Source organism: Muscardinus avellanarius (genome assembly GCF_963383645.1).
Source record: "Muscardinus avellanarius genome assembly, chromosome: 1".
Classification (NCBI taxonomy): Eukaryota; Metazoa; Chordata; class Mammalia; order Rodentia; family Gliridae; genus Muscardinus; species Muscardinus avellanarius.
In genome coordinates this window covers 184,911,202-184,935,679 of record NC_137786.1, presented here as the reverse complement: position 1 = coordinate 184,935,679, position 24,478 = coordinate 184,911,202, and the positions used below count along the sequence as shown (strand labels likewise).

Genomic DNA, 24,478 nt, shown 5'->3' with positions numbered 1-24,478 from the left:
GCCAGCCTCAGCTACTTAATGAGGCTCTCTGCAACTTAGACCTTGTTTCAAAATAAAGAATAAAACATAGGGCCAGGGTGTCCTTAGAGGTAGGGTGCCCCAGGGTTAAAAAAAAAAAGAAGCCAGGCATGGTGGTACATGCTTGTAATCCCAGCATTCGGGAGGCTGAGACCAGGAGGATTGGGTTTACAGACAGCCTCAGCTACTTAGGCCCTTTGCAACTCAGAGAGAAGTGAGACCCTGTTTTAAAATAAAGAATTAAAAATAGGGCTGGAGATGTAGCTCGGAGGTAGAATGCCCCTGGGTTTCATCCCCAGTACTGAAAAAAAAAGCTTTGTTAACCAGAACCACATGCTCAAGAACAGGTTAAAGGTATCCTAAGGATACAACAAGCAAAATTTAATAAATAAGTGATAAGTTCTACCAATAAATAAGTTCTTCCAATAAATAAATTGCAAGGGAAAAAAGTACCCAGTACTTAAAAATGCATTGAATAAATAACATGTGTAAACCTTGTTTAGATTCTGATTTTTTTCCCCCCAGTACTGAGTATACAACCCAGGGGCATTTTACCTTCGAGCTACACCCCTCTAAATAAAGAATATTCTTTATTTTTAAACAGGGTCTCACTGTTTGCAAGGGCCCCAATAAGTAGGTAAGACTGAAGGAGAGCCTATGATCTCCTGTCTCAGCCTCCCAAGTACTGGGATTACAAGCATGTACCACCACACCCAGCTTAGGTTCTGGTTTAAAAAACAAAATTCCTGGGGGCTGAACCCAGAGACATTCTGTACCTCCAAGCTACACTACCAGCTTTATTCTATTTCTTATTTGGGAACAGGGTCTTACTAGGTCTGAGAACCTCTCTGAGTTGCCGAGACTAGCTTTGAACCTGTGATTCTCCTGTCTCAGCCTCCAAAGAACTGAGATTACAGGCATGTGCCACCCCACCCAGCTCTATTTTTAAAATTTAAACAGACTAAATAAAACATTAGAAATTATAGTTGCCAGGTGTGGTGGCACATACCTATAATCTCGTTTCTTGGGAAGCTGAGACAGGCAGATTGCAGGTTTAAGGACAACCTGAGCAACATGATGAGACCCTTAACAACATAAAAAGGGCTGGGGGAAGCCATGCGTGGTGGTGCACACTTTTAATCCCAGCATTTGGGAGGCTGAGACCAGAGGAACGCGGTTTGCGGACAGCCTCAGCTACTTAGGCCCTCTGCAAATTAGTGAGACCCTGTTTCAAAATGAATAAAAAAATAGGGCAGGGGGTGTAGAGGTTGAATGCCCCTGGGTTTCATCCCTAGACCCACAAAAAAAAAAAAGGGCTGGGGGCTATACCTCAGATGTAGAGTGCCACTGGGTTCAAGTCTCAGTACCACCAAAAAAAAAATTTTTTTTTAAATGTGATATGTTGAAGTGAAATCTCTGTGTGTGTTAGTTACTGGGGGTGGAACCCAAGGGCATTCTATATTCGAGCTATACCGCCAGCCCTATTTTTTCTTTATTTTGAAACAGGGTCTCACTGAGTTGCAAAGGACAGCTTTTGTAGCTGAGGCAAACTGTGATCTTCCTGTCTCAGCCTCCCATACGCTAGGATACAAGTGTGTGCCACATGCCTGGCAGAAATGAAATCTTTTTAACAATTGCAAACAATGTGTTAATGTAAGGCATTATGATATGATACTAATTTCTCTATTTTGTGTGTATGTGTCTGTTTTTTGTTTTTGTAGAACTGAGGCATTTCCTCAGAGATAAAACCCCCAGGGCATTTACCTCTGAGCTACACCCCCAGTACTATATTTTATTTATTTATTTATTTATTTATTTATTTATTTATTTATTTATTTTGTGTGGTACTGGGGGTGGAACCCAGAGGCTTTCTACCTCTGGGCTATACTCCCAGACCTTTTTTTAAAATATATTTTTATTTGGAAACAGGGTCTCACTAAGTTGCTGAGAGCCTCACTAAGTAGCTGAGGCTGGCTTCGAACCTGTGCGATCCTCCTGTCTCAGCCTTCCAAGCGTGGGGATTACAAGCGTGCGCCACCACGCCCAGCTATTTTATTCTGTATTTTGAAATGGTGTCACTAAGTTGTGGAAGGTCTCACTAAGTAGCTGAGGCTGGCCTCAAACCCTCCATCTACCAGTCTCAGTCTCTCAAGTACTAGGATTATAAGCCCATAGCACCACTCCTGGCTTCTACTTCATATATTTGAAATTTTGTTGTTGTTGTTGTTGTTATTGCTGCTGTTTGTTTTGGTGCTGGGAATCCGGGCTTGGTTGTGCACGCTTGTAATCCCAGCATTCGGGAGGCTGAGACTGGAGGATAGCAGTTCGCGGACAGCCTCAGCTACTTAGTGAGGCCCTTTGCAACTCGGTGAGATCCTGTTTCAAAAAATAAAGAATAAAATAAATCGGGCTGGTGGTGTAGCTCAGAGGTAGAATGCCCTTGGGTTCCATCCCCAGTACTGCAAAAATAAAAATAAAAAGTTTTTTGGTTTGGGGATGGAGCCCAGGAGCATTCTACCTCCAAGCTACACCCCTAGCATCATTTTATTTTTATTTTGAAACAGGGTAGGTTGATGTGAGCCTCACTACTTGCTGAGGCTAGTCTTGAACATTCAATTCTAGTGGCATTACAAGTGTGCAGGACCAGGCCCTGCTTGAAACTTTCTATAATGTCTTAAAATTGTGAGAATAATTTATTGCTAGATTTCCATAGAAATCTCATTTCCTGAGACATGCATTAAAGAAGAGTGTTATTAAAAGATTACTCAATGGAAGCGGGTATAGGGGCATACACCTAAAATCCCAGTACTTGGAAGACTAAGACAGGAAGATCAGTTTTAAAGACGGCCTTAGCGAGTAGTGAGACTCTCATCAACCTAGCTAGAATCTTTTTCAGAATAAAAATCAAATAGGGATGGGGGTGTAGCCTGAAGGTAAAATGCCCCTAAATTCAGTCCCCAGCACCAAAAATCAATAAGCCAGGTGTGATGACTCATGCCTGTAATTGCAATACTTGGGAAGCTGAGAAAGGAGAATCACAGGTTTGAAGTCGGCCTCAGCAACTTAGTGAGGTACTTATTAACTTAGTGAGACCTTGTTAACAAATAATTGTTAATATAATTTTGCTTTATCTTTTAATACAGGCTAAGCATCCCTTATCAATAAAATTCAGAATCCAAAATTGTTGCAGAATCAAAAACAAAATATTCAAATGCTGTTATAATGCTATAAGTGGAAAACTCCCCATCTGATGTCTTGTAATAGTTTTTAGCCAAAACACAGACACACTGCACATAGTGTATAAAAGTAAAGGGGAATGGGTTGGATATGGAGGGAAATATACCAAGTAATGTGTGTATGTTATATGAAACAATTTTGTCTTTATACTTCATTTTTATCCCTAATTTGCTATGTGTATGCTGCAAATATTCCAAAATCTGAAAAAACCAAAAATACTTCTGGTCCCCTGCATTTTGAATAAGGGGCTTTCAGCCTCTACTGAAATATGGATATAATCTCATTAATTTCTATATTTATACTTATTTCCTGAAGTGATAGATTTGTTATTTTGAAATTCCATTTAATTATGTTTCAATCCTTAACTTAGAAATTAACAGCTTGCAAACATTTGCTATTCCAGGCTCTATATTTCTCAGTATACTCTCAGGGTTTCTTTACCCCTTTCCACTAGCCTTATTTCTTGTTTGTTTGGTAAGTATATAAAATGAATTGGGAGACTGGGAAAAATTTGATTTAAGTTGAATGATGAGGATGATAATGACTTTCAGGTCCCTCTGTGTAAGCATAAATCCATTAGTTTAAGAGGAATTAAAGCCAGGCGTGATGGCGCACACTTGTAATCCCCGCTCTTGGGAGGCTGAGACAGGAGGATCGCAGTTCAAAGCCACCCTCAGCTACTGAGTGAGGCTCTCCGCAACTTAGTGAGACCCTGTTTCTAAATAAAATAAAATATAAAATGGGTCTGGAGTATAGCCCAGAAGTAGAAAGCCCCTGGGTTCTACCCTCAGTACCACCCAAAAAAAAAAAAAAAAAAGAGGAATTAATGTTAAGTCCCCCAGGAAGAAGGTGTTTTAATTATTTTCTAAAACAAGGTTACTATAGACTTAATTACATTTATAAACTGTGTTAGCCTTTCTTTCCTGGTTGTGTTTTGTAACTTGGATAGTCTAAGAATACTAGTAGGCACAATGAGTTAAGTCCCAAGGAGAAAAGTTGTGTTGTTACACGTAGGAGTTGGAAGGGGGCAGGGGGGAAATTGGCTCCTGAAATTTTATTTTTATGCTAAAGGCTAACTAATTATTTGAATATAGTTGCTAAGTTTAACCATAGTACCAGTTGTTTTAGTTGTTCTCATTAAGGTAGTATTTAGTCTGAAAAAGGTCCAGATCAGATGGATTCTTATTCTTTGTATAAGAGATGTGAAGCATAGCATCTTCGCTATCCCGAAAAGAAGTAAATGAATTGAGTTTTTCCTCAGGTGATTATACATGAATGACATGGGGGAATATAAAATGCTTTTATGGCTTTTTCATATTTTTCAGTGTTCTGGACTTGGTGCCTCATTCTGCTATATGCTTTCCTATTTAGTTGGAAGACCAGTTGTATACAAATACCTAACAGAGAAAGCCGTAAAATGGTCACAGCAGGTAAATATTTATTTATTTTTTACGTAGACTCTTGCTGATCAGGCTGGCCTTAAACTCCTGAGCTCAAGCACTCCTGCTGACCTGAGTAGCTGGAAATTTAAGTGTGAGCCATTTTGCCATTATGTAATATAACTTTCGAAGATGAGCATGGCGGCACACGCTTGTAATCCCAGCATTTGGGAGGCTGAGACAGGAGGATTGTGGTTCTCGAACAGCCTCAGCTACTTAGCAAGGCTCTTTGCAACTCAGTGAGACCCTATTTCAAAATAAAGACTAAAAAATAGGGCTGGGAAGCTGGGCATGGTGGCACACTCTTGTAATCCCAGCATTCAGGAGGCTGAGACAGGAGGATCATGGTTCACGGACAGCCTCAGCTACTTAGTGAGGCTTTCTGCAAATCAGTGAGACCCTGTTTAAAAAGAAATAATAAAAAATAGGGCAGGGGGTGTAACTTGGAGGTCAAATTCCCCTGAGTTCTATTTCCAGACCCACAAAAAAACAAAACAAAACATAGGGCTGGGGTTGTTGTTAGGTGGTAGAAGGTTCATGGGTGTTCTATCTCCAGTACTACCCCCCCAAAAAAAATATGTGTACATATATGTATGTACACACATATATGTATATATATAAAACTTTCGTTAGTTCAGTGTGTAGTCATTATAAAAGTTTTAATAATTTACCTCATGTAGAGTTTATGTATTAACTCAGATAATTACCTTTTGACCAGAATAACATCAGGTGGTTTGCAGATATGAATGCTAATAATGTCTAAGTATGAATTTTTAATATATGGAACAATTTTTTACTTTTTTGTGTTATTAGAGATTGAACCCAGGATCTAACTCATGGAAAGCATGCACTCTACCACTGAGCTATATATAGTCTTAGCCCCTCTGTAATGATCATCTTAATTGTTTACCTTCATAAATCAATCAGAGAAATCAAAGTATCACTGTTAAGGCATCCACATAATTAGACATGTCATCTGTTTTGTGTTGATGTGGCAGGCAGTCATTAAATTTAAAAAAAGTGTCAGCCAACTTCTCTAATGCATTTCATCAGTGGGAGCAAGTGTTATCTTCAGTCAAGAGAAATAGTTCATTGATAAATAGTTCAAGGATAAATATGAGCCCCACCGCACAGAAAAGGCTAACATAGCATTGCTAGGAGAATCTTTTTTTTTTCTTTTACTTTTCTGCAGATGGAACCCAGGGGTATTCTACCTTTGAGCTACACCCCCATCCCTATTTTTTATTCTTTATTTTGAAACAGGGTATCACTAAGTAGCTGAGGCTATCTGCAAACCACTATCCTCCTGTCTCAGCCTCCCAAATGGTAGGATTACAAGCATGTGCCACCACACCCAGCATTAGGAGAATAAAATTTTTATAGGAAACCAAAAGGAGCAGACTGTTTTATCTCACAGGAATATTTATTTACTTATTTTTATTTGTGGTATTGGGGATTGAACCCCAAGGCATTCTAACACCCCCTTCCCTTTTATTATTTTCATTTTGAAACGGGGTCTTGCTAAGTTTTTGAGGGCCTTGCTAAGTTGCTGAGGCTGGTTTTGAACCTGTGATCCTCCTGTCTCAGTATTATAGATGTTGCACCACCACACCTGGCTCATAGGAACTTTAGAAATATCCTGCCATATTTCTTTAACTAGGAAATTAAGACACATTTACAAGTAAAAATCTCAGATCTCCAGACTGTGGTCTAGGGCACTTTTTATTATACCATATATATACTGATAATTAAAATTTTGGCTGGGGCCGGGCGTGGTGGCACACGCTTGTAATCCCAGTGCTTGGGAGGCTGAGACAGAAGGATCGCGCAGGTTCGAAGCCAGCCTCAGCTACTTAGTGAGGCTCTCAGCAACTTAGTGAGACCCTGTTTCCAAATAAAATATAAAATAGGTCTGGGAGTATAGCCCAGCGGTAGAAAAGCCCCTGGGTTCTATCCCTAGTACCACACACACACACAAAATAATTTTGGCCAGGCATGGTGACACACGCTTGTAATCCTAGCGCTTGGGAGGCTGAGACAGGAGGATCGCACAGGTTCAAAGCCAGCCTCAGCTATTTAGTGAGGCTCTCAGCAACTTAGTGAGACCCTGTTTCCAAATAGAGTATAAAATAGGTCTGGGAGTGTAGCCCAGATGTAGAAAAGCCCCTGGGTTCCACCCTCACCACACAAAATAGATAAATAAATAAATAAGAATTGCATATAAGTTTTTCCTTGGTGCTGGGCATGGAGCTGCATCCTTGTATTTCTAGTACTTGGGAACCTGAGACAGGAGAATTGCAGGTTCACAGCCTCAGCTGCTTAGTGAGTCCTTGTGCAACTTAGTGAGATCCCAATAAGGAAGTAAATATAGAACTGGGGGTGTATCTCAGAGGTAGAATTCCCCTGAGTGCCATCCCTAATACTGCAAAAAAGAAAAAGGGAAAAAGTAAATTTTTTTGGAACAATTATTTTGTGTAAATGAACTTATTACTTATTTAAAGGAGGTACAAACTGTAATTAGTGTATATATAGACACATACACACTTTTTTGGTTCTAGGGTTTGAACCTCAGGAGTGTTCTACCTCTGAGCTATACCCCCAGCACTATTTTATTTCTTAAAAACAGGGTCTTGCTAAGTTGCTGAGATCCTCAGTAAGTTGCTGAGGTTGGCTTTAAACCTGTGATCTTCCTATCTCAACCATGTACTGGGATTATAGGCATGTACCACCATGCCCAGCTCATAACTGTTTTCATATAAGTTTAATTTAGACTTTTGTTTTTTAGTGTTGGAGATTGAACCCAGGTGCATCTCCAAGATATACTCCTAGCCCTTTTTATTTTGTATTTGGGAAAAGGGTCTCAGCTAAATTGCTGAGGCTGTCCTTGAACCTGTGATCCTATCTTAGCCTCCCAAGTACTAGAATAACAGGTGTGGACCACCATGCCAAGCCTATATTCTGCTTGTTAGGTGTAAAATATCAACATTGGGCCATCATTAGGCTAACATATAACCATCTTTAATAGCATAACATTGGCTAAGAAGCAGTTTTTTTAAAATCCCACTTCCTTTAACACTGGCAATGAGCGTTTGTTAAATAGTTCATTGTAGCTGAATGTCTTGGCATGCAGTTTTATTTTCCATTATATATTTATTTTGTGGTACTGGAGATTGAACCCAGGGACATTTTCCCTCTGAGCTAAACCCCCATCCCTGTTTTTATTCTTTATTTTGAAACAGGGTCTCACTAAGTTGCCCAGGGCCTCACTAAGTAGCCGAGGCTGGTGGCAAACCTGCGATCCTTCCTGTTTCAGCCTTCCAAATACTGGGATTACAAGTGTGCACTACCATGCTGGCTTGAAATAAAGTGTTAAATATTAAGCAACTTATTTTCAAGATTGGCCTTATCTGATGCTAATTCTCTTCTTTCTTGTGACAGGTTGAACGTCATAGAGAACATCTCATTAACTACATTATATTTTTGAGAATAACACCATTTCTGCCTAATTGGTTTATTAATATTACATCTCCTGTGATAAACGTGCCATTGAAAGTGTTTTTTATTGGCACTTTTCTAGGTAAGTCGTCTGGTTCACTGAGTTCATTTCTATAAAGTCAGCTCTCAGCTGGGCATGGTGGCGCACACTTGTAATCCCAGCATTTGGGAGGCTGAGACCAGAGGATCACAGTTCGCAGACAGCCTCAGCTACTCAGTTACTCAGTGAGGACCTCTGCAACTCGGTGAGACTGTGTTTCAAAATAAAGAATAAAAAATAGGGCAGGGGGTGTATGTAGCTCAGAGGTCGAATGCCCCTGGGTTCCACTCCCAGACCCACCCTCAAAAAAAAAAAATTTATATATATATATATATGTCAGCTCTCTGCAAACCTGCCAGTGCCACATAGAACTCTTGGGCACAAAGTCTGACCTGTATAAATACGTACTTGGAAGTGTTGTTTCATTGTGTTGATTGAGAGAGAGAGAGCGAGCGCGCGCGTGCGCTTGCGCGCGTGCTTGCTGGGCATTGAACCCAGGGACATTCTACTTCAAGCTACACCCTAGTTTTATTTGGAAACACGGTCTCACTAGGTTGCTGAGAATCTTGCTGTTGCTGAGGCTGTTTTGGAACCTACTATTCTTCTGACTCAGCTTTCCAGGTATTGGGATTCCAAGCATGCACCATCATATCCAGCTAATCTAATTATTTTTGTGTTACTTCTTTAAAGGAAAGTACTTTCTAGCCAGGTACAGTTCCACATAAAAAATTAAAAATAAAATAGGGTTGGGGGTGTAGTGCAGAGATAGAATACCCTTGGGTTATACCTCTGAGCAACACACACACACACACACATCAGCTTTCAAGGACCTGACACCTGATTTTTTTTTTTTTTTTTTTTTGTGGTACTGGGGTTCCTGGAAGCCCTTCTACCTCCAGGCTACACGCCCAGACCTATTTTATACTTTTTTATTTTTGGAAACAGGGTCTCTTAAGCCAGCGAGGCGGCTTTGAACCAACGCGATCCTCCTATCTCTGCCTCCCTAGCGTGGAAATTATAAGCGTGCGCCACCACGCCCGGCCTGACACCTGATTTTGAAATTTATCAGTGGACATGAAAATTTATTTATATATTTTGTGAATTGTTGTACTTAAGTAAGAGTGCTGTCATCCTTCCAATTTAAATTCCATTGTTGGAGAAGAAACCATAAATGAGCATTTAAGGTGACCCAACTGAAGGGGATAGGAGGGGGAAGAGGGGAATTACCTAATGTACATGAGGTACATTCAAAAACATATCAAAGTCAATCACTAAGCCAAACATGAGAAGGAGAGAGGGGGGAGGGAAAAGGAGGGAGTGGGGGAAGGGCTAAATGAATGATGTGTTCATGTATGCCTCTACCATCTTGTATCCATTAAGATGCATGACTACAATGCACCAATAAAAAAATTTTCAGTTGTTTAGATACAATGAGCAGATGTGTCATGTAAGGAATATCTGTTAAAGCTTAATACTGTTGAGATTAAATATTTTGAAAAAGCTGGACGTGGTGGTGCACTCTTGTAATCCCAGCATTTGGGAGGCCGAGACAGGAGGATTGCACAGGTTCGAAGCCAGCCTCAGCTACTTAGGTCCTTTGCAACTCAGTGAGACCCTGTTTCAAAGTAAAGAATAAAAAAATAGGGCTGGGGGTGTAGCTTGGAGGTAGAATGCCCCTGAGTTCCATTCCTAGTACAAAAAAATAAATTAAAAAAAAACTTTTGAAAAAATAAATAAAATCCATTTGATTTTATGCTGGGGATTGTCAAAATTAATTGTTTATTGATAATTTTTATTTGATTTTGTGTGGTTGTGTGTGTAGTGCTGGGGATTGAACCCAGGACTTTGTGCATCATGCTAGGCAAATGATCTACCACTGAACTACTTGCCCATTCCACCTCCTCTTGCGGGGTTTTTTTTTTTTTTTTTTTTTTGGTGGCAATAAGAATTGATCCAGATGAGTTCTGCCTTTGAACTATACTTCCAGCATTATTTTATTTTGAAACAGGGTATTTGCCAGCTGACCTCTAACCTGAGATCTTCCTGTCTCAGCTTTCCAAGTACTACGATTTTAGGCATATCTCACCCATGTCTAGCTTTCAGCCCTTTTTTAAATTTTATTTATTTATTTTTTGTGTATGTGCTACTGGAGGTACCAGAGACCTTCTACTTCCGGGCTATACCCTCCCAAGCCCTTTTTTATTTTTATTTTTTTATTTTACTTTTTTGTGGGTCTAGGGATGAAACCTAGGGGCATTCAACCTCCAAGCTACACCCCTTGCCCTGTTTTTTATTCTTTTTTTTTTTTTTTTTTCGGGTCTGGGGATGGAACCCAGGGGCATTTGACCTCCGAGCTACAGCCCCTGCCCTATTTTTTATTCTTTATTTTGAAACCGGGTCTCACTGAGTTGCAGAGGGCCTCACTAAGTAGCTGAGGCTGTCCACGAACCGCAATCCTCCAGATCTCAGCCTCCTGAATGCTGGGATTACAAGCGTGCACCACCACGCCCGGCTGTTTTTTATTCTTTATTTTGAAATGGTCTCACTAAGTTACAGAGTGCCTCACTAAGTAGCTGAGGCTGTCCGCGAACCGTGATCCTCTGGTCTTAGCCTCCCAAATGCTGGGAATACAAGCGTGTGCCACCACGCCCGGCCCTTTTTTATTTTTTAATTGGAAACAGGGTCTCACCAAGTTTTTGAGATCCTCATTAAATTGCTGAGGCTATCCTCAAACATGCACTCCTCCTGTCTCAGGCTCCCGAGTACTAAGAATTGAAAGCATGTGCCACTGCCTGGCTTCCTTGTTATTTTTATTTTCATTTATTTATTTTATTTATTTTTATTTTTTGGTGGTACTAGGATGAAACCCAGGGGCTTTCTACCTCCTGGCTTCACTCCCAGACCTATTTTATATTTTATTTGGAAAAGGGTCTCACTAAGTTGCTGAGGCTGGCTTCGAACCTCATGAACCTCCTGTCTTAGCCTCCCAAGTGCTAAGATTACAAACATGTGCCACCACGCCCGGTTTATTTTTGTTTATTTATTTTTTGCGGTACTAGGGGTGGAACCCAGGGACATTCTACCTCTGAGCTACACCCCAGCCTTATTTTTTTTATTCTTTACTTTGAAACAAGGTCTCACTGAGTTGTAAGGGGCCTCACTAAGTAGTAGCTGAGGCTGACCATGAACCTGTGATCCTCCTCTCTCAATCTCCCACATACTGGGATTACTAATGTGCGCCACCATGCCCAGCTTCTATGGTCTAAATTCTTTCTTTTTTTTTTATTTTTTTTATTTTGAGGGTCTGGGGATGGAACCCAGGGGCATTTGACCTCCGAGCTACACCTCCTGCCCTGTTTTTTATTCTTTATTTTGAAACAGGGTCTCACTAAGTTGTGGAGGGCCTCACTAAGTAGCTAAAGCTGTTTACAAACTGCAATCCTCCAGTCTCAGCCTCCGGAATGCTGGGATTACAAGCATGCGCCACCACACCGGCTCTAAATGTGGTACGGGTGTGTGTATGTGTGTGTGTGTGTGTGTGTGTGTGTGTGTGTCCGTCCCAGAGGCTTTCTACCTCTGTGTGTGTATGTGGGGGGGGTATGTATGTCCCAGAGGCTTTCTACCTCTGGGCTATACTCCCAGACCTATTTTATATTTTATTTGGAAAGAGGGTTTCACTAAGTTGCTGAGAGCCTCACTAAGTAGCTGAGGCTGGCTTCGAATCTTTGCGATCCTCCTGTCTCAGCCTCCCAAGCGCAGGGATTACAGCATGTTACAGCATGTGCCACACCATGCCCGGTTCTAAATTCTTTTTTTTTTTTTTTTTTTTTGGTGTTACTGGGGTTCCTGGAAGCCCTTCTACCTCCAGGCTACACTGCTAGACCTATTTTATATTTTTGAAACAGGGTCTCTTAAGCCAGCACGGCTGGCTTCGAACCTGCGTGATCCTCCTGTCTCCGCCTCCCAAGTGCCGGGATTACAAGTGTGCACCACTACGCTCGGCTTTCTAAATTCTTTTTTTTTTTTTTCTTTTTTTTTTTTTTGCGGGTCTGGGGATGGAACCCAGGGGCATTCAACCTCCGTGCTACACCCTCTGCCCTATTTTTTATTCTTTATTTTGAAACCGGGTCTCTGAGTTGCAGAGGGCCTCACTAAGTAGCTGAGGCTGTCCGCGAACTGTGATCCTCTGGTCTCAGCCTCCCGAATGCTGGGATCACAAGGGTGCACCACCACGCCCGGCTTCTAAATTCTTAATAGTCTTGTTTCAGCTGGGCTGGTGGCTCATGCTTGTTATCCAGCATTCCGGAGTCTGAGACAGGAGGATTGCAGTTTGCAGATGGCCTCAGCTACCTAATGAGGCCCTTTGCAATTCAGTGAGATCCTGTTTCAAAATAAAGAATAAAAATAGGGCTGGGAGCCAGGCATGGTAGCGCATGCTTGTAATCCCAGTTGTAACTTCGCAACTCAGTGAGGCTCTGTTTCATTAAAAAAAAAAAAAAAAAAAGACTCCAAAAAATAGGGTTGTGGGTATGTATAGCTCAGAGGTACAATGCCTGTGGGTTCTAGCCCGATACTGCAAAAAAAAAAAAAAAGAAAGAAAGGAAACAAAAGAAAAAGAAAGAAAAGTAGGGCTGGGAGTATAGCTCAGAGGTAGAATGCCCCTGGGTTCCATCCCCAGTACCACACAAAAAAAAAAAAAAAAAAAAATCTTTTTTACAAATGGAAATAGTGGTGTTTTATAAAATGTCATGTACACAGAAATTTATAATTTTTAGAACAAATGATTTTACTGTATGTTTTTATTTATTTTTTTAGGTGTTGCACCTCCATCTTTCGTAGCGATTAAGGCAGGAACAACACTCTACCAGCTTACGACAGCAGGGGAAGCTGTCTCCTGGAACTCAGTATTTATTCTGATGATTTTGGCTGTTCTTTCTATTCTGCCAGCTCTCTTCCAAAAAAAACTAAAGCAGAAATTTGAGTGAAAAATCATCTGGGCTTCAGTTTTCCTGTCATCATCATCATCATCATAATCATCATCTCAGGATTAGTTGGTGCATTCATTTATGTTTTTAAATCACTTCTTCACCTGGACTTGGTGGCACACACTTATAATGTCAATACTTGGGAAGCTGAGACAGGACAGATTCGAGGACAGCCTCAGCAAGTAGCGAGACACTGTTTCCAAAGAAAAAATAAGGCTGGGGTGTAGCTTAGAGGTAGAATGCCTCTGGGTTCAATCCCCAGTGCCACAATAAGTAAGTAAGTAAGTAAATAAATAAATAAATAACCTCTTCAGTTATCGAAACAAAGAATTTGTAAAATATAATTTGTACTCAGTAATAAAATGCATTTATGTGGCAAGGGAAAAAACGAAATGAAAATTCTTATGCTATGAAAAGTGCCGTCAATAGCTATGATAAACGTGAATTACTATACCAAGGGTACCAGTAGATAGAACATTAATAATAGCTTGTTAGGAAATTCTTGGTACAACTGATTCATTCAATTTAATATTTTTCCTCTTACGTCTAATAACTAAGATAGTGGTGCAGTTTTTGTTAATATAAGTCTTCTTTTAGAGTATCAACTGGGAAAACAAAGCTAAAAAGAGATTTACATTTCTTTCTCCTTTTACCTTTGAGGTAGGGAATCTGTTAAGAGGTTGCATATTGATAGACCACTACAAATGGAACAGATATCAAAGTATCTGTTTTGTAAATTTCATTTTTATTTCTGTTCTAGACTTTTATCATGGATTAGTTTGGTAATTTAAATTCTGGCCAGTCTGGTTTCATCCTTTTTTCTAGGTTTTACAATATTTCCACTTTCATCTATAAAGTGAAAAATTACATGAAAAGTGTATCATATTGTTGATAATTTATATTCAGATAATATTTTGTTAGTGTCTCTTTAATATCTCAAAAGGGGATCTAAAAAGCAAACACTCAGAACTTATAGTTTTTAGGCATTATAATAATTTTATATTTTGAAATAAACAGTGGCAGCACAGAACTAGTGGTTAAATATAGTTTATTTGTTCCAATGACTATAAAACTTACCTCATTTATTTATTAGTCTGATCATTAAAGAATGTATTATATAATTATTTCTTTATGCATGATACATCCTTAAGAATACCTTGCTTTCTTTCTATGTATGCCTTTTTTTCTTTTTCGTTTGGGGTTACTTTGATTAATGCAAAACCCAATTTAAAGTTTTTACTTACCTAACTCACAAAGTCAAATTAACTTCTCACATGGTAACTATTATATTTAGGTAGTTCTGGAAAAACAACCACTTCTTGTTTGGTAGATGGTAATGCCCTTGGTTCCTTGATTCCAGGACACAGCCTTCTAAAGTACTCTTGTCAGTTTTTTCTTCACCCCAAGATTTTGGTTACATTGAAAAGTGTTTTAGCTATATGAAAATCTTGTTTCCTTTGTGAGAAGATAATCCTTAAAGCCTGTTTTTACTATATAATGTGGATTGATTCATTTTTTCTATCACAGTATTAACAAATGGATATATTGTAAATACAAAGAAAATATTAATATAGTAGTCTTATGTCACCTGGCCTTTTGTGTGAAATTATTTATTGTTATTTCTAGCAAGTTTTTTTCTTACTGACCAGAGACTAAGTGATAAAACTTTTGTTATTTTTACAAGTAATTTTAAAACATAGCCTTTTGGGATAAAGTTCACTAATACTGTTGTATGAGATGTAATTGAGTAAATTTTTATCAGACTTTAGAAATAAAATTAAGCTTGGACTCAGGAGAAGCCTTACTATTTACTCTGGTGTGTGTACACTGTACTTACTCTATTCTCAGTATTTTCTTCATCTTTACCATATATTCATTCCCTTTTCTATTTTTATTTTTCCTGTTAGAAAACTTTAGCTGCCACTTTAAATGGGGAATATTTTCCTCTCCTAAGAAAATAGCCAGTCATTATAGATTTCTTCATCATTGACTTCTTCTGCCTGTATTCATGGAGTCATACAGACTTAGCTTGATGTCAAATGTAAATGCAAGCTATAGCCACCCCGCTCCCCTTTTGGTCCTGGGGATTGAACCCAGGGCCTCCCACATGCTAAGCATGCACTCTGCAGTTGAGCTACACTCCAGCCCCTTCAGCCACTTCTCTGTAATAACCACAAGAGAGTAAGCATCTCTATCCAGGAGATGAGCAAGGTAGCTAGAAAGTTGACACACTAAAAAAGTGAGATTGTTCCTGTCTTAGTTAATGACTTTCTCTGGAGCTCTATTTGAGTGTAATGTATCTAAGACATTTAAATGCAAACTGAAGTGTAATAATAATAAATTGTATTGGAAAAACTTAAATGTCATCTTTGAAATTTATTTAATGGAAATACTTAGGTTAAAAACCTATTCATTACCTGGGTGTGGTGGCCCATGCCTGTAATCCCTGTACTTGGCAGGCTCAGTCAGAAGGATTACAGGTTCAAAGCCAGTCTCAGTAATTTAGGCCTTCAGCAACCTGGTGAGACCCTGTTTCAAAAAAAAAAAAACAAAAAAACAAAAAAAAACAGGCCTGGTGTGGTGGCACATGCTTGTAATCCCAGTGCTTTGGAGGCTGAAACAGGAGGATCTCACAGGTTCAAAGCCAGCCTCAGCTATTGAGTAAGTCTCTCAACAACTTAGACCCTATTTCCAAATAAAGTATAAAATAGGTCTGAGAGTATAGCCTGGAGGTAGAAAAGCTTCTGGGTTCCACCCCCAGTACCACACACACAAAAATAAACAGCTGGATGCCGGGCGTGGTAGTGCACACTTGTATTCCCAGCATTCCGCCTCAGCTACTTAGACCCTCCGCAACTCAGTGAGACCTGGTTTCAAAATAAAGAATAAAAAATAGGGTAGGGACTGTAGCTTGGGGATCGAATGCCCCTGGGTTTCATCCCCAGACCCATAAAAAAAATAGCCAGTGTGGTGGCACACACTTGTAATCATTGTAATCAAAGCATTTGGGAGGCTGAGACAGGAGGATCTCTGTGGACAGCCTTAGCAATGTAGTGAGGCCCTTTGCAACTCAGTGAGACCCTGTTTCAAAATAAAGAATAAAAAATAGGGCTAGGAGTGTAGCTTGGAGGTAGAATGCCTCTGGGTTTCATCCCTAGTACTGAAAAAAAAAAAAAAAAAAGAAGAAGAAGAAGAAAAGAAAACAAAACTAAAAGAGCCAGGCATGGTAGTATATGCTTATAATCCCAGTACTTGGGAGACTGACACAGAAGGATCACAGATTTACAGCCAGCCTCAGCTACTTAGGATCTCTACAATTTAGACCCTGTTTCAAAATAAAGAATAAAAAGTAGGGCTGGGGATGTAGCTCAGATGTAGAATGCTATTGGGTTCAATCCCCAGTATAGCTAAATAAATAAAGAAAATGAGGCTGGGGGTATAGCTTGGAGGTAGAATGCCACTTGGTTCAATCTCCCAGCACCAAATAAATAACTTAAAACCACTTTTTTTCTTCCAGTACTGGGGTTGGAACCCAGAGGCATTCTATCTCCGAGGGCCTCACTAAGTAGCTGAGCCTGTCCACGAACTTTTATTTTCCAGTCTCTGCCTCCCGAATGCTGGGATTACAAGCATGGGTCACCAAGCCCAGCCTAAAACCTCTTAATTGAATAAAAGTATATATATTCTCTTGTAATTCTCTTATACATTTTTTTTCCCCTGGAGCTACACCTCCATATATACATACATACATATATATCCCCCCCCCCCAGGACTGAGGCTGGAACCCAGGGGCATTCGACCTCCAAGGTACACCCCTTGCCCTATTTTGTATTCTTTATTTTGAAACCGGATCTCACTGAGTTGTGGAGGGTCTCACTTAAGTAGCTGAGGCTGTCCGCGAACTGCGATCCTCCGGGTCTCAGCCTCCTGAATGCTGGGATTACAAGCGTGTGCCACCATGCCCGGCCCTAGCTCTGTTTTTTATTATTTTGAAACATGATTTCACTGAGTTGCAAAGGACCTCACTAAATTGCTGAGGCTGACCGTGAACCACAATCCTCCAGTCTCAGCCTCCCAAATGCTGGGATTACAAGTGTGCACCACCATGCCCAGCTATATTTTCTTTGCTTTGAAACAGTCTTACTAAGATGCAGAGAGCCTCACTTAAGTCACTGATATGGGCTGGGAACCTGTGATCTTCCTTTTTCAGCCTCCAAAGTATTAGGATTTCAGTCTTGTGCCACCAAATTCGGGTCTGATGCACAATTTTACCACTAAGAACAAAGAAATTTTTCAACCTTTTAGTGCTAGAGATCAAACTCACGACCTTGAACATTCTAAGCAAGCACTCTACCACTGAGCTACACCCGAGTCCAATCTAATTATATTTATATTTTTTTATGATACCAGGGATTGAACTCAGGGGCATTGCACCTCTGAGCTACACCCCTAGCCTTATTTTTTATTCTTTATTTGGAAACACAGTCTCATTGAGTTGCAAAGGGCCTCACAAGTAGCTGAGGCTGCTGTGTGATCCTCCTGTCTCAGCCTCCCAAATGCTGGGATTACAAGTGTGTGCCACCATGCCCGGCTTATCATTATTATTATTTTTTGGTGGTACTGGGGTTCCTAGAAACCCTTCTACTTCCAGGCTACACTCCCAGACACCTATTTTTTATATTTTTATTTGGAAACAGGGTCTCTTAAGCCACCCAGGCTGGCTTCAAACCTGCGCGATCCTCCTGTCTCTGCCTCCCGAGCGTGGGGATTACAAGCGTGTGCCGTCATGCCCCGATTATTCTTTATTTTTGAACCAGTGTCTCACTAAGTTGCAGAGGTCCTCACTAAGTATCTGACGCTGGCCATGAACCTGTAACCCTCCTGTTTCAAACTCCAAAGTACTGGGATTATAAGTGTGTGCCACCATGCCTGGCTTATTTATTTTGAAACAGGGTCTCACTAAATTGCAGAGGGCCTTACTAAGATGAGGGTATCCGAAAACCTGGGATCCTCCTGTCTCAGCCTCCCAAGTACTAGGACTACAAGCATGTACCACATGCCTGTTTCAACCTTTAATTTAATTTAATTATTTTGTGATACTGGGAATGGAGCCCAGGGGCGTTGTACGTTTGAGCTATACTCCCAGACCTATTTTATATTTAATCTGGAAACAGTGTTTTACTAAACTGCTGAGAGTCTCACTAAGTAGCTGAGGCTGGCTTTGAACCTGTACAATTCTGTCTCAGCCTCCCAAGTACTGGGATTACAAGTGTGCACCACCATATCCAGCTTCTCAACCTTTCATTTTTTTATTTTATTTATTTATTTTTGGTGGTACTGGGGGTGGAACCAGGAGGCTTTCTACCTCCGGACTATACTCCCAGACCTATTTTATAATTTATTTGGAAACAGAGTCTCACTAAGTTGCTTAGAGCCTCACTAAGTAGCTGAGGCTGGCTTCTAACCTGTGCGATCCTCCTGTCTCAGCCTCTGAAGTGCAGGGATTACAAGCGTGCGCCACCACGCCCGGCTCAACCTTTAATTTTAAAAGCAACAACTGAAGGAACTATGTGAATAGACGGATATGTCAATTACAGTTAAAGTGTTTCTTTGTGTGTGTGGTATTGGAGATGGAACCCAGGAGCATTCTGCCTCCAAGCTATACTCTCCCAACCCTATTTTTTATTCTTTATTTTTGAAACAGGGTCTCACTAATTGTGGAGGGCCTCACTAAGTAGCTGAGACTGGCCATGAACCTGTTATCCTTCCATCTTATCCTCTCAAGAACTGAGATTACAAGCGTGCAACACCACGCCCAGGTACAACATTTTTTTTTTTTTTTTTTGGTGGTACTGTGGTTCCTGGAAGCCCTTCTACCTCTGGGCTACACTCCCAGACCTATTTTTACATTTTTATTTAGAAACAGGGTCTCCTAAGCCAGCGTGCACGGCTGGCTTTGAACCTGCGCGATCCTCCTGTCTCTGCCTCCCAAGCGCGGGGATTACAAGCGTGCGCCACCACGCCCACCCAGGTACAACAATTTTAACATATAAATCAAACAGAAAAAAGCAAATATTGGCTAGGCATGGTGGCACAAGTTTGTAATCCCAGCATTCAGGAGGTGGAGACCAGAGGATTGTGGTTCATAGACAGCTTCACCTTCCAGGCCCTTCACAAACTCAATGAGACCCTGTTTCAAAACTTTTTTTTTTTTTTTTTTTTGGTGGTACTGGATGTGGAATCCAGAGGCTTTCTACCTCCAGGCTATATTTCCCAGATCCATTTTATATTTTATTTGGAAACAGGGTCTCACTAAGTAGCTGAGAGCCTCACTAAGTAGCTGAGGCTGGCTTTGAACCTGTGTGATCCTCCTGTCTCAGCCTCCCAAGCGCAGGGATTACAAGTGTGCGCCACCACTCCCGGCTCAAAACTTTAAAAAAAAAGGGGGGGGGGGCTGGAGGTATATCTTGGAGGTACAATACTCTTGGGTTCCATCCCTAGTACTGCAAAATAAATAAATAAATAGACTAAATGATAGGGCTGGGGCCAGGTGCAGTGACACATGCTTGTAATCCCAGCATTCGAGAGGTGAAGACTGGAGGATCATGGTTCATGGACAGCCTCAGCTATGTAGCGAGGCCTTTCACAACTCAGTGAGACCCTGTTTCAGAAAAAAAAAAAAAAAAAAAAAAAAAAAAGACTTAAATCGGGCTGGGAGTGTAGCTCGGAGGGACATTGCCTCTGGGTTCCATCCCCAGTACGAAAAAAAAAAAAAAAAAAAAAAAAAAGACCATGTCTCTAGAAGCTAAATGTCTTGAGATCTTGACATTTTGCCTTCTTTGACATAAACCTACCCCGAAATGGCCTAGATCGTTGGCGCTGATGACAATCTGGAATACACTTAAGGCAGGCTCTTTGATTGGATAAAAATAAGACAAAATAAAAATGTTTGTTCTATTGACTCTTTCTAAAAAAAAAAAAAAAAGAAAAGAAGTTGATAGATCGAAGCATATGCATTTTAGGTATATATGTACAATTATGCACCCCAAAAATACAGACTTTCTGAACACACGAGTTCTTACAAAAGTAGAACTATCTTATAGAAGCCACAAGCTGATCGTAGTGGTGCACAGTTATGATCTCAGCATTTAGGAAGCTGAGACAGGAGGATCGCAGTTCGTGGACAGCCTCAGCTACTTAGTGAGGCCCTTTGCAACTCAGTGAGACCCTGTTTCAAAATAAAGAATAAAAGCCAGACGTGGTGGTGCACGCTTGTAATCCCAGCATTCGGGAGGCTGAGACTGGAGGATCGCGGTTCGCGGACAGCCTCAGCTACATAGTGAGACCCTCTGCAACTCAGTGAGACCCAGTTTCAAAATAAAGAAAAAAATAGGGCAGGGGGTGTAGCTCGGAGGTAGAATGCCCCTGGGTTCCATCCCCAGACCCACAAAAAAAAAAAGAAAAAAAATGAATAAAAGCCAGGCGCGGTGGTGCATACTTGTAATTCCAGCGCTTGGGAAGCTGAGACAGGAGGATCTCACAGGTTGGAAGCCAGCCTCAGCTACTTAGTGAGGCTCTCAGCAACTTAGTGAGACCCTGTTTCCAAATGAAGTATAAAGTATAGCCCAGAGGTAGAATGCCCCTGGGTTCCACCCCCAGTACCACAAAAAGTAAGATAAAATAAAGAATAAAAAAAAAAGAACTGGGGTGTTGCTCAGAGGTAGAATACCCCTGGGTTCTAAAAAAAACACAAAAAACCACAATACAAAAAAAAAAAAAAACCATAATACATTTAAAAGGATCAATATCAGACAGTCTATGCCCACAGATTTATATTGCGGTATAGTAAGAAATTAATACTGCCAGGCACAGTGGTGCACATCTGTAATCCCAGTGCTTGGGAGGCTGAGACAGGAATAGCATAGGCTCCTGGCCTGCCTTATCAATTTAGCAAGACCCAAAATAAAAAATAAAATAGGTCTGGGCCGGTCATGGTGGCGCATGCTTGTAATCCCTGCGCTTGGGAAGCAGAGACAAGAGGATCGTGCAGGTTCCTAGTCAGACTCACTGGCTTAAGAGATCCTGTTTCAAAAACAAATCATATATATATATGGAGAGAGAAAGAGAGAGAGAGAGAGAGAGAGAGAGAGAGAGAGAGAGAGAGAGGAGGGAGGGAGGGAGGGAGGGAGGAGAGAGAGAGAGAGAGAGAGAGAGAGAGAGAGAGAGAGAGAGTGAATAGGTTTGGAAGTGTAGTCCGGAGGTAGAAGGGCTTCCAGGAACCCCAGTACCACCAATAAATAAATAAATAAATAATAAATAAATAAGTAAGTAAGTAAGTAAGTAAATAGGTCTGGGGTAACTCCCCTGAGTTCAATCCCTAATACACACACACACATAAATTACTACCAAAAGGTAACTTTGTATAGTAAAGGAAACTGAAAAACCTTGGAACTGAATGATCACATGTTATATGTAAAATCTGTTAAAATTTGTAAACAAGCCGGGCGTGGTGGCGCATGCTTGTAATCCCAGCATTCGGGAGGCTGAGACCTGAGGATGGCGGTTTGCGGACAGCCTCAGCTACTTAGTGAGGTCCTCTGTAACTCAGTGAGACCTGGTTTCAAAATAAAGAATAAAAGCCGGGCATGGTGGCACACGCTTGTAATCCCCGCGCTTGGGAGGCTGAGACAGGAGGATCATGCAGATTCGAAGCCAGCCTCAGCTACTTAGTGAGGCTCTCAGCAACTTAGTGAGACCCTGTTTCCAAATAAAATTATAAAATGGATCTGGGAGTATAGCCAGGAAGTAGAAAGCCTCTGGGTTCTACCCCCAGTACCACCAAAAAATAAAAAATAAATAAAGGAAAAAAAATAGGGCAGGGGGTGTAGCTCGGAGGTCGAATGCCCCTGGGTTCCATCCCCAGACCCTCAAAAAAATTGTAAACAATTTAGGAGATCATCATTTACAAATAAAATATTTTACATCTATAAAAAATTTGTTAACAAGTTTTTCTGCAACATGTATGTGTATTTATTTGTGTTCTCGCGAAGTTGCTGACAGCCTTGCTAAGTTGCTGAGGTTGACCTCAAACCTGTGATCCTCCTGTCTCAGTCTCCCAAGTACTAGGGTTACAGGTGTGTGCCATGGTGTCTGGCTCTTATTTAGTTTTTTAAGAAATTTCCAAGTTAGGCATGGTAGTGTACACCTGTGATCCCAGTATTTGGAAGGCAGAGATAGGAAGACCATCCTAGTGAGACTACTTCAAAACAAAAAAAAGGTTTGTTCCCATTCTTCTGAGGATCCTCTATACTGTCTTCCAAAGTGGATGCAATAATTTGCAATCCCACCAACAACATATTAGAGTTCTCACTTCTCCACATTCTTACCAGCATGTGTGTGTGTGTGTGTGTGGTGTGTGTGTGTGTGTGTGTGTGTGTGTGCGTGTGTGTGTTTGCAGTACTGGGGATTGAACCCAGTGGCATTCCACTTCTGAGCTACAACCCAGTCCTACTTTTTATTCTTTATTTGGAACAGGGTCTCACTAAGTTGCAGAGAGTCTCACTAAGTAGCTGAGGCTGGCTGCAAATCTGACTCCTCTGTCTCAGCCTCCCAAGTACTAGAATTACAAGCATGTACCACCACACTGGGCTTGTTTGTGGCTTTTTTTTTTCAGTACTGGGGATGGAACCCAGAGGCATTTTACCTCCCAGCTACACCACCAGCCCTATTTTTTATTCCTTATTTGGAAACAGGGTCTCACCCACTTGCAAAGGGCCTCACTAAGTAGCTGAGGCTGTCCTCAAATCTCAGTCCTCCTGTCTCAGACTCCCAAATTCTGGGATTACAAGCACAGGCCACCACGCCCAGCTTTGTTTGTGTTTTGAATGATCATCATTCTAATTGGAGTTAGGTTAAGTCTCTGGGTAGTTTTGATTTGTAACTCTCTGAGTGCCGATGACATTGAACATTTGTTCATACATTTATTGGCCATTTGATCCAGAAATACCACTTCTGGGTATCTACCCCAAAGAATGAAACCAAACTACCAAACTGATACACGCTTATCTATGTTTGTAGCCGCACAATTCACAATTGCCAAACTATGGAACCAGCCAAGATATCCATCAATAGATGAATGGAAGCCTGGCATGGTGGCACATGCTTGTAATAATACAGTACTTGGGAGGCTGGGACAGGAGGATCTCATGTTTGAGGCCAGCCTCAGCTACTTAGAGAGGCCCTCTGCAACTTAGTGAGACCCTGTTTCAAAATAAAGAATAAAAATGAGGCTGGAGGTATAGCTTGGAGGTAGAATGCCTTTGGGTTCAGTCCCCAGGATCACACACAGACACACGTAAAAAAATAGATGAATGGATTATAAAATTAGGAGATATGTACACAATGGAATTTTCCTCAGCCATTAAGAAGAACAAAATGGCATCATTTGTGGGGAAATGGATGGAACTGGAGAACATTATGCTAAGGGAGATTAGTCAGTCACAAAAAGTAAGAAATCGGATGCTCGCACTAATATGCGGAAGCTAGGAGAATAAGGGGTCATAGGAGGAACTCTAGATGAGGAAGGAGAAGCCATACATGAGCAAATAAGGCGACCTCACTGAGGGGGAAGGGGGGAAGGGGAATTCCCCGATGTACAGGATGCATACTCACAAACACATCAGACAATCACTAAGCCAGACGTGGGAAGGGGGTGAGGGAGTGTGGCGGGAACTGGGGAAGGGCTGAAAAATGATGTGTGCGGTATGCCTCTACCATCTTGTACTCCGTTAAGATATATGACTACAAGCCAGGCATGGTGGCGCATGCTTGTAATCCCAGTACCTGGGAGCTGAGACAGGAGGATTGCAGTTTTGTGGCCCAGCCTCAGCTACCTAGTGAGGCCCTTGGCAACTTAGTGAGACCCTGTTTCAAAATAAAGAATAAAAAATAGGGCTGGGGGTGTAGCTCGTAGGTAGAATGCCCCTGGGTTCTATCCCCGGTAAAACACACACACACACACACACACACACACACACACACACACACACACAAGATATGTGACTACAATGTACCAATTTAAAATAATAATAATAATAAACTGGGCGTGGTGGCCCAGTACTTGGGAGTACTTGGGAGTAATCCCACTACTTGGGAGGCTGAGACAGGAGGATCACGCAGGTTCAAAGCCAGCCACGCCTACTTAGTGAGACTCTAGGCAACTTAGTGAGACCCTGTTTCCAAAATAAAATATAAAATAGGTCTGG

The 24,478-nt window shown here is 41.1% G+C and overlaps 1 protein-coding gene across 1 annotated transcript in view; it reads left to right on the top strand.

Moving 5' to 3' along the window:
- Positions 1-13,214, top strand: part of TMEM41B (transmembrane protein 41B) — a gene marked incomplete at both ends in the record, with an annotated part of 39,218 nt that extends 26,004 nt beyond the window's left edge. Inside the window, 4 exons of the mRNA XM_080693100.1 lie at positions 3,636-3,729; positions 4,581-4,685; positions 8,133-8,271; positions 13,045-13,214. Coding sequence (XP_080549226.1) covers positions 3,636-3,729; positions 4,581-4,685; positions 8,133-8,271; positions 13,045-13,214 — 508 coding nt within the window. The remainder of the gene's footprint in view (positions 1-3,635; positions 3,730-4,580; positions 4,686-8,132; positions 8,272-13,044) is intronic.
- Between the last annotated feature and the right edge of the window lie 11,264 nt (positions 13,215-24,478).